This window comes from Erythrolamprus reginae, chromosome 1 (assembly GCF_031021105.1).
Source record: "Erythrolamprus reginae isolate rEryReg1 chromosome 1, rEryReg1.hap1, whole genome shotgun sequence".
NCBI classification, from domain to species: Eukaryota; Metazoa; Chordata; class Lepidosauria; order Squamata; family Dipsadidae; genus Erythrolamprus; species Erythrolamprus reginae.
This window is the reverse complement of record NC_091950.1, coordinates 255454288-255465394: the sequence shown is the minus strand read 5'-3', so window position 1 is coordinate 255465394 and position 11107 is coordinate 255454288. Positions and strand designations below refer to the sequence as shown.

At 45.4% G+C, this 11107-nt stretch overlaps 1 protein-coding gene across 1 annotated transcript; it reads left to right on the top strand.

Annotated features, from left to right (window-relative positions):
- The first annotated feature begins 7148 nt into the window (after positions 1-7148).
- LRATD1 (LRAT domain containing 1) lies at positions 7149-9606 on the top strand. The gene is made up of 2 exons (XM_070732860.1): positions 7149-7545; positions 8350-9606. Exon 2 carries the CDS (start codon positions 8389-8391, stop codon positions 9250-9252), a length of 864 nt encoding a protein of 287 aa, XP_070588961.1. The 5' UTR covers positions 7149-7545; positions 8350-8388; the 3' UTR covers positions 9253-9606.
- The last annotated feature ends 1501 nt before the right edge of the window (positions 9607-11107 follow it).

The following is an 11107-nucleotide window of genomic DNA, read 5'->3' as shown; positions in this document are numbered from 1 at the left end:
TAACCCTAACTTTAACATTATCTTCCTGCTGGCTTAATTTAGTCATTGGTGCTTTTTCAAAGCAGCAGTTGATGAGGGAGTTCATTGGAAAGAGGTGCTACTGGCTGGCAATCAAAGCTAGGGTGGTCTACAAATAACCACCAATCCAAGGCAATGGATGTTTCAGGCATCCAGTGATGGTGCAATGCCAATGATTTAGTACCAGAGGATTTATCTCCATGTTTCCATTGATATTTCACAATATGCTGGTAGTTATTAGTTGGAAGTATTAGCTTACAATCAACTCATTTTTTAAAAGTGCACGGGACACACAATAAATGAGAGATCAACAATGGGGTAGTGGCAAGATCCACAATGGCAGACTGTTACTATTGTCCTCCAAGATTCATTAGTTTTTCATTAAACTCAAAAAGATATTGGTGTCACATTGACTTTCAAAATCCATTCCTATGCTTACACACGCAAGCATTTTTTTATACATTAAAAAAACCTCAGCAAGTGACAACCTACAGTCAACATCGTCTAATTTTTAAAAGGAAATCAATACTGATAGGATCTGGTCAGTAAGTGGATGGGAGACCACCAGACAATTTCGAAGCTAAGTAGCCAAACCAGGAAGCAGAAAAATATTAACAAAACAACAAAGGTAATTGCACATTGCTTCTTTCTCATTGATAAGAAACATGTATCTGTGCTCATCAGTCCCCACACTAACTGGGGAAATAGTCATAGGAAACAGTATTCAAGGACGTCAATATTTATATATGTATTGGTGTCCATGACATTGCACCTAGAATGCCCAAGAGATCAGGAATCCCCAACACAGCTGAAGGTGAGTGGCAGGTGAGTGAGCGAATCCTAAACAATCATCCCTGTCGCTGTTCCCCCTCCCTGCCACTTATGTGGGAAAATTGATACCAAAAAGATTGTGGACCACTGCCTTAGATGATGGATGAGCATAATTCCTTACTATTTCAAATAATGTATAAACAACAGGTAGTCCATGACCATAGTTGAGCCCAGAATTTCAGTTAAGTGAGTTTTGCCCAATTTTATCATCTTTCTTGCTGCAGTTGTTAATTGAATCAACTGCAGTTGATAAAATTGGTAACCTCGCTATGAAGAGAATCTGGCTTCCCCATTGATCATTGGTCAGAAGGTCACAAAAGATGATCACATGACCTCGGGACACAGCAACGGCTGTAAGCATGAACCAGTTGCCAAGCATCTGATTTTTGATCACATGATCACGGCAATGCTTCAGAGGTTGTAACTGTGAAAAATGGTCATAAGTGACTTCTTTTCAATACGGTTGTAACTTTGGTCACTAAATAAACTATTGTCAGTAGAGGACTACCTGTATGTACTTATTTTGTAAGCAGGAAAGTGCCAAGAATTTGCCTACATAGAAGCAATCCAACCCTGATCCTATAGTCTGCTGTAGGAAGATACATCGCAGCTACTCCACATGAAGGGGAAATAGTTCTGTTTATACTAGGGGTCTGTATTATTTAGGCTGTATTTTAGAGAGTGCAAATGTTGGTTTGAAACTCAACATTAGGAAAACTAAGATCATGGCATCTGGCCTTCTCAATTCCTGGCAAATAGATGGGGAAGAAATGGAGGCAGTGACAGATTTTATTTTCCTGGGCTACAAGATCACCACAGATGGGGGCTACAGTGAAGAAATTAAAAGACGCTTGCTCTTGGGGAGGAAAGCTAGGGCAAACCTAGACAGCATACTAAAAAGCAGAGACATTACCCTGACAACAAAAATCCGTACAGTCAGGGCAATGGTTTTCCCAGTTGCAGCATATTACTGTGAAAGTTGCACTATAAGAAAGATTGAGCACCAAGAACTAAGGCCTTTGAACTATGATGCTGGAAAAGACTGCTGTGAGTCCCTTGGACTGCAAGGCGATCAAACCGGTCAGTCCTAGAGAGATCAACCCTGACTGCTTTTTAGAAGGCCAGATCTTGAAGATGAAGCTCAAATACTTTGGCCACCTAACGAGTAGGAATGAGTTGTTGTGATAATAATAATAATAATAATAATAATAATAATAATAATAATAATAAACGATTCACTGGAGAAAAGCCTAATGATGGAAAAGACTAGGGGTAAAAGAAGAAGGAGGCAACAGAGAATGAGGTGACCATTCAATGTTACAACAGCACTAGAAAAAGTGACTTGTGGTTGTTTTTCACACAACTATTGCAGCATCCCCATGGTTATGTGATCAAAATTTGGATGCTTGGCAACTGACACTTTTGCAACCTTCTGGCAAGCAAAGTCATTGGGGAAACCAGATTAACTTAACAACCACTTCACTAACTTAACAACTGCAGTGATTTACTTAACAATTATGGCATGTATGTGTTGTAAGCCGCCCCGAGTCTTCGGAGAGAGGCGGCATATAAATCCAATTAAATGAAATGAAAATGAAATGAAATAATATGGGGCAAAACTCACTTAACCAACATCTCATTTAGCAACATAGGTTTTGGGCTCAATCATGGTCATAAGTCGAGGATTATCTATATAGCAATATATAAGCAATGAGCCATAAAAGTTTTATTTTCCCCATATTGGGGTTCCCATCAAAGGCCAGCAATAATTCCCGAGGAACAAACTGCTTCTAACTTGAATTCTAGAATAGTTCTAAAATTCAAACTATTCTTTCTTGAGTTACAAGAATCTTGTTTTTAACCAGCAATTCATGGGTGCTATATATTGGAAATACTGCTACAGCTGGAAAGACAAGTAAACATTTGTTTTGTGGCTGGGAAGAGAAAGAGGTCACACAAACCCCAATGTAAACCCCAATGGCTAATCTGACTACTAAGCAGCTTATTTGTTTGGGAGTTGACAGGGGTCCACCTTGAACCACTCTGACATTGAAATGCAGTCTATTTATTTGGCAGGTCCTTGTGTTGTCAGGCTGCTGAGAATGAACTAATGCTTGTGTTCTGAAGTTAATTAAAAGAGTAATCTAAATGAAGCAAGTTCCTGATGAGATGCCAGCTGTAGACAAAGGCATTCCTATCCACGGATACAGCATGAGAAAGCAAGCGACATGCAAAAACTAATTACAAAAGAAGGCAATGTTAGAGTCTCTGGTCCTGAAAGTACTGCAGTGTGGAAGAACAACACGAGCTCATTCTGTGGGTACATTAGAGGCAGAGGAGAAGGCATTCGACTACTGCTTGCATTGTGAAGGTGTAACACTCTGAATGGGGTTTCCTCTGCTTTTTCATTCTTTTCAAGATATCCTCCATTTAGGCCAACCTTGGCAACTTGAAGATATCTGGACTTCAACTCCCAGAATTCCCCAGCCAGGGAAACACTGATTGAGGCTCAAGCTAACCATCCCTTTCAAATTACAGCTGTCAACTTGTCATTAAACTGGTGGGCTGCCTTGGTTCTAAAAAGCTGGCTGGGGAATTCTGAGAGCTGAAGCCCACAAGTCTTAAAAGAAAGCAGTACTTTTGAGGGATAGTGACTATGCCAATCTTCTCCAACTTCTCTTTCCAGGTGTGGACAGTGCCTACTGGTCAGTTAAAAAGAGATTAGTCTAGCTCTATGTCATTTCTGTTTGGGGCAGAATATCCAGAGTTTGAACAAGTATTACAAGACAAGAAACAAGGGAGGAATATTTTAAGGAACTCTTTGGAGCTTTTAGGTGCTTGAGGTGAGGCATATATTTGACTTACCACCTTGTTGGAAGTTCTAGTCTAACGTTTGCCACAGAATAATCCATCCATGGCTACAGAGTTGCACAGAGCCCCTCTCTGCCTTACTTGACTTTTATATATTTTTTAAAAAAATCACGTTTACATACTGAAAATGGAAAATTGGTGCACTGTAAACCAAAAGAAACCTTCTGGAATGTGTCATTTCCAAGAATCTCTCCGAAAAATTAGGATGGCTATAGTCAGTGTTTGATTAGAGGCATTTCCATCCCTTCCTAAAAAAAGGGAAAAGATGGTATAGAGCAGTGAAGGCGAACCTTTTTTTGTTTGGGTGCGAAAAAGGTGTGCCCGGTAGTGTGTGCGTGCATACCTACACCCAAAATGCAATGCCCTCCCCCTGCATATGCATGTGGAACCCTCCCACACTTCCCTCTGTACATGCGTACAGGCCTCTCTGAAGCCTCCAGACTCTGTAAGTAGCAAAAAAATTTGTGTAGGCCCATTGGGCCATTTTTCCCATCCACAAGCTCTAGAGGGTTTCCTGAAGCCTGGGGGGGTGAAATGGCCTCCCCCAGCCCTCCGGAAGGCCAAAAATCAGCTGGTATAGGGTAACGTCTTGTTACTTTAGATATGGCTCCGATACCATCTTTGGCATGTTTGCCATAGTTCGCCATCATGGATATCTTTTGAGAAGGAAATGACAGGGAGCATTCATGCTTGTAACTGATTATTCCTCCCATTATGAATGGGCAGCATCCCCATCAATCATTTGTGAAAGTTCTCAAAACCCCAGATACAAAAAGTCAAGAACCTTTTCCTTGGCTTTACTAACAAACTTAGAACTTGGGTCTCTCCCCTGGTGAGGTGATTACTGTGTCAAGCCAGTGCAGAGGTTGGTGACGGCTATCTATAGAAGGACTGATGTTTATGGGAACTTGGAAGGAGTGATTTTCATGAGGGAATAGATGTAGTCACAAAGCATCCTCGGAAAGGGGCGGCATTATTATTGTTATCATCATCATCATCATCATCATCATCATCATCATCATTTCAAGTGGTTCAAGGACATCCTATGCTCACCCACCTGGGTGGAAGTGGAAGAAGGACTTACCCGGCTGGCACAATCTGAGTGGCAATGTGACAAGTTTGTGGATAGGGGACAAGGAATGTGAACTTTCAACTGGGTGGGAAACTCAGATTCAGGTTTCCCAGGAAGGCTCCAGCAATAAATTGGAACTTTGAGGAGTACTTTGACTTGCACTCTGATTTAGTTTGGATGCTACCTGGAACCTTCACATACTGTATTTTCCAGGGCAGCAGCAAGTTGTTCAGTTTGGTCTAGCGGTTATGGCCCTAGGCTAGAAACCCGGTGACTATGTGTTCTAGTTCCACCTTTGCCATGAAAGCCAGGTGGGTGACCCTGGGCCAGTCACTCTGTTTCAGCCTAACCCAACTTACAAGGTTGTTGTGGGGAAAATAGAAAGAGGAGGTTGCCTTGTTACTTTTTTTTCATTGCATCCAAAGTAGATTTAGCATACCAATACTACTACTTCCCCTCCTCCTTCTCAGGATTTAGACAGCCCTACTGTCTAGCAACAGACACTCCCATTAATACATTTCAAGGCAGGATTTGAAGCAAGAGTGATAAAACCCACTGTTTATTTCAATGGAGGAGATAATCATATGCATAAAATGACATTCTCAATAATAAGGTTGAAAAAAGCCAATATTTGTAGCTTGGTCTTATAGAGACACTACAAAATTACCGGAGGAAAATTCACAATATTACACAGGAACTGAAGCCAGTAATAACTGCAATTGGCTACACAATGAATGATGCTATGGGGAAAACACCCCAAGACCAACTCATCTAAACTTGGAAAGGGAAAACTCTCCACATTTGAAAGAAATAATTTACCATTGAAGGTTGCTCCCTTATAAAATATTTTCAGTCCTGAACTATGCAAAATTGCAAACATATGATTATTTTACATTTCTTCATATTGTTTGGTTATGGTCCATTTTCTTTATTCTTTTAACCTATTTTATTCACTAGCCTTTGACCTTTGATGTTTATAGTTCTAAATGGATTTTTGTTCCCTATGTTTCCTTTCCTCTTCAATTTTGCTGCCAATTATTTTTCAGAGCTATTTAATTTGCACACATCACTATAGCGTGATGATAACAACGATTCTTATTATTATTAGCTTTAGAATGTCTTCCTTGCTTGGCTCTGCTATGTCTCACTATGTGCATTTTGGTCCAACTCTTTTATCAGTTTTTTTATATACTGTATATGTAAAGGATCTGCAATAACTGATTTTAACTTAACTGGGTATGCATGGAAGTATGCTCTACCAATTGAGCAGTACAGCATTCAATCAGTAAAATATAACCCTATGCCATCCTTAAGAGTTGGAAGAGGATATTCTGTCATCTGGATTCATTTCCCTGCTTGGTGCAGAAATCCAAATTAAGGAAGAGTTTCTTGTCTATCCAGCTTGTGTTTGAAGACATCCAGAGAAAAAGAACCCACCATTTCCAAAACAACTACTTTATCCCCCCTCCCCACACAAAACCATTTCTGCAAAATCTCCTCGCTGTCGGGGTAACTGGGAATGCAGTGCGGTTTTGGTATCTGTAGCAACTGAGATTATAAACTCCCCAACCTCTGATACAGTTGTATTTACTGCTTTTGTTGAGAACATGCCACAAAGCCTTTTCCCTTCCACTCACGCCCCCTACACATACACACACACACACACACCACATAAGCAGCTACTCATTGAAACCTAATAGGCACATTCTCAAAAAATGCACAAAATATTTCCTTCGTGATACCGAATTTTCATTATTATTATTTTTCCCTCCCTTCGCAAACCAAGTTGAGCTGGCGTGTCATCGGGAAGTCTGAGCAACGTTGAAAGGGAAAAAAAGCAGGACTCTAAAATTAAGGGCAGTTTTGGAAGCCTAGGAAGATCGTTGAAAGGGAAAAAAAGCAGGACTCTAAAATTAAGGGCAGTTTTGGAAGCCTAGGAAGATCGTAAGGACAAGTAGAGATGATGATGATGATGATGATGATGAAGAAGAAGAAGAAGAAGAAGAAGAAGAAGAAGATGATGATGATGATGATAATAATAATAATAATAATAATAATAATAATAATAATAATAATAATAATAATAATAATAATAATAATAATAATAATAGGCAAGGAAGTGTGATTAATGGTACGGTTATGCATTACCTGGTGGACTACAGGCTGTGGTAGGGGGCGGGGACGAGCCTTGGATTTACCTTCCTAAGGCAGAGGCTTGCCACCAGCGGAGCCGTCACCTCAAATCCCGCCAAGGGAACCGGGCACGCCAGGCAAAGAGGGCTTGCCGGGGTCTCACACGCCGGGTGGGGGGAAGAGAGAGAGCGCGCAGGCGGCGGGCGTCTGGAATCCCACCCTTGGAGCTCCCATGATTGACACCCCAGAGGATGGGTCGAGCTTTCCAAGCGCAGAGCCGAGCAGCCAATGAGCGCCACCCGGGGGCGGGCCTTGACAATCAGGAGTACAGTATCTGTTACTTTAGACTCTCGCCGACGCTGCTGAGGGGAGCCCAGAGCCGAGCCGGACGGCGCAGGTGAAGGGCGCGCGGCGTGAGCAAGCAAGCGAGAGCCGGAGAGCGGGGATGCTCGGGACCCCGTCAGGGGGTTATCTCCAGCGCTTGGACGGCGGCGGGTCCTGCTTGAGGGGCCATCCGGCTCCACTCATCGGCTTCCCCGGCGGCAGCCTCCTCCCCTCCATGGCGACCAAAGGACTTTAAAAGGAGTTCGGGGGCTTGGTCGGCATCTGGACGATTCCGGGTACGCAAAGCTGTCGTCGACTCGGATCCTTCCCAGCTTTTATCGCGTCGCGTCTATACTGGGGAGGCAGGTTTTGCTTGCCCGCGACTGGGGGGATGAGGGGGGAGACATTTTTTCCACCTGCGAGGCCAGGAGTTTAAAGAAAGGTGCAGAGCCAAGACCGAGCTGGAGGGGTTCAGAAGCGGGCGTGAGAAAGCCCGAGAGCGGCGGCTCCCGGACTTCTCCGCAAGAAGCGACCGCCGCCGCCACCACCTCCGCTTTGGAAGAACGAAGGGGAGGACGACAACTGGAGACAAAGCGAAGGGGCGGGAGGAACCTCTCGCCGGGACACGGCAAATCCACTACCACCCCGCGCCCGGAATGGGGCTTGGATTCTTTGAGGAGAGGGGGGTGGGTGGACATTTGGGTGCCGTCCGAAACAGACGACCTCCCCGCCCCCCTTTCTCCTCGCTAAGTCTTCTCAGGAGAGCAGGCAGCAGATGGGGGCGGGGGCTGTTGGCAAAACAGGGCAACCGGGGGGGGGGCTTCTGTCACCCTCTGGCGACTAGAAACAGTCCCCTGCCCGTCCTAAGGGTAGGCTGGGCCGAAAGGGTGGGCGTGTTGGGGAGAAGGATTTTTTTTCTCTTCCCTGGCCAAGAAGGGGCGCTAAGACCCCGCACAATCGGATTCCCCCCTTCTCAGCTTGCGCCCCATTTTTCGTGCCGTGCGCGCGTTTCCCATTGTTTATGCTTTCCACCCACCCGCCCACCTCATGGCGTTAATCTCCCGCTCTTTCTCTCTCTCGTTTTTCCGCTTGTCTCTCAGATCCGGCGATTCCCTCGCTCTCGCCGCGCCCTGTCATTGATGGGAAATCAACTGGATCGCATCACTCACCTGAGTTACAGCGAGCTGCCGACCGGGGACCCCTCGGGGATCGAGAAAGACGAGCTGCGCGTCGGAGTGGCTTACTTCTTCTCCGACGAGGAGGAGGATCTGGACGAGCGAGGGCAGCCGGACAAGTACTGCGTGAAGGGCTCGAGCAGCCCGGCTCAGGAGTCCCCCACCCGCCACCACACGCCGCAGCTGGTGCTGAGCGAGCCCCAGTTCTCGGCCTTCCGCGGCCAGGAATGCATCTTCTCCAAGGTGAGCGGAGACTCCCAGACTGGAGACTTGAGCGTCTACCCGGCGTCTTCCCTGCCTGCCCTGTGCAAGCCGGGAGACCTGCTGGAGCTGCTCTACCTGGGCCCGTCCGACCACCCTCCGCCGCCCCCGCAGTGGGCAGTCTATGTGGGCAACGCTCAGATCATCCACTTGCACCAGGGCCAGATTCGGCAGGACAGCTTGTACGAGGCGGCCGCAGGCAACGTGGGCCGGGTGGTGAGTAGCTGGTACCGCTTCCGCCCCCTGGTGGCTGAGCTGGTGGTGCAGAACGCCTGCAGCCACCTGGGCTTAAAGAGCCACGAGATCTGCTGGACGAACTCGGAGAGCTTCGCCGCTTGGTGCCGCTTCGGCAAACGGGAATTCAAAGCCGGCGGCGAGCTCCAGCCGGCCTCGGGCTCTCAGCCTCAGCAGCAATACTATCTCAAGATCCACCTGGCGGACAACAAGGGCCACGCGGTGCGGTTCCAAAGCTTGGAGGACCTCATTAGGGAGAAGCGGAGGATCGATGCCAGCGGTAAACTGAGGGTGATCCAAGAGCTGGCGATCGTGGATGATGGCAAAGAATAAAAAGCGCGAGTGGGGAGAAGGGAGACTGGCTGGGGCCCGTTCGGCAAGCGCCGCCCTTCCTCCCCGCGGACTCGAACCACCGCCTGGTTGCTCGGCTCTTGCCGCCTTTTCACCTCCGGGCTTTCCCACGGAGGGAAAGCCACGGCCACGTTGCAAGCGAAACCAGCGGCTGCCCTTCCCTTGTTGGCCGGAGGTTGGTTCGCTTCCCGCCAACAGGGATCCCGACGACCCGGAGGGAGGGGAGGAGGGGGGTGGGGCCGGCCACGCGAAGAGCAAATTCTGTGGACAAAGTCGCTCCGTGTTCATCTTACTTCCCATCCTGCTTAAATAAAAAAAATGTTTTAAAAAATCTAACCCCCTATGTTGCTGGCTTCAATCCCTAAGAACCATGGCAATTTTATTTATTTATTTTTGTGAGGTAAAAACTGAGGTTAGGTTTTTTGTTTTTTTGGGGGGAGGGATTCTGCCTGTTCCGAGAGCAAGAACTTTTGATGGGGTGTTGTGAGGGAGGGCGAGCAACCTGGTGCCCTCCTGATATTTTGGCTGCAGTTGCCATTGCCCGCTATGTCCAGAGGGAGTGCAGTTACTTCTTTATGGCATGGCAATTTTATAGGATTATAAATCTTGTGGTAGTTGTTGTTGTTTTTTTTTACAATCCTTTTCCTAAAAGGCTCGTTATCAGTTTCCAGAGTGTTGGGTTAATATAAACATGCCGTAAAATTGTGAGGTGGCCGTCTGATGCAACTTACCTGGGCTTGTTTCCTGAGTAAGCACATATAAGATTTCACAATACAGTTTCGGTCCTGGGTCTAAGTTTCATGCAACTCTTGCCATCAGGACAATTACAGTCCCAGAGAGTTACAGTCTTAATCTGTTTGGGTGGCATTAGGCAGTGTAAGATAGTGCTTAGGCCATCTCATAGTTAAAACAGCAAAAAAATTCCTTCAAATTAATCTATATTAGTGTCTGTGTAGCATTTCCTCAGTAACCTTGACTGATCTTGCAAAAAATAACCAGAATGCAGTTGGTTAGTAGTATTTGGGGAGGGGGGAATCAGGAGATTTGGAGTTAGGCTAATTTTTTTTTAATTGCTAAAAATCCCCTACATGGCTATAAGGTCGCCAAGAGATGTTTTATCTTTATTATATAGTTATGATTTCTTTTAAGAGGTAGCAGTTGCCTTCCCCACCTTCCGCAATAAATACAGCCTTCTTTTCGGAGTGGAGATTTTACTTTATGGTAAAGCCATGTGGTGTTATTTGTTTGGCCTGATGCCAAAGTGACAACACATCGTTGGTAACATTGGCACAGAAATGCTGTGTTGATCGAACTTGTATTCCCATAGGTAGGAAAGTTGCAGTATTTACATAATGATGTCACATGTTTCAGCATTTGGCACCCTGCAAATGGCCATGTGATAAACATGGTTATTTATTTGCTTATTAAATTTACATGCTTCCCATCTTGCCACTTAATGCAAAAGCAGTTGGATCTGTTCTGTTTCATGGAATTTCCTGGGATGGAATTTCAAGAGTATAGTGAAGGGGATTTAGTCCCTTTATAGTGCCCCCTATATTTTTGTTGTTTTTGTTTTAGACTTGGTGTGGTTAAAATTGGGAAGAGGGACATATGCCAACTTCATTAAGCCTATCAGATGTTTCAACCAAGAGACCAAGTGATGCAGATTTAAAAGACCCCAAAGCTGCAATTCCATACCTATATATCCAGAAACTTCCCCACATTAAGGCAATGGGGGCTTGTTGCTCTTTGTGATTGTACCCTATGAAATATAAAAATTTTGTATATGGCCTTCCCAGGCCTTGGGGTGCTACTTTTAGAATTCCCACTTTTCTCT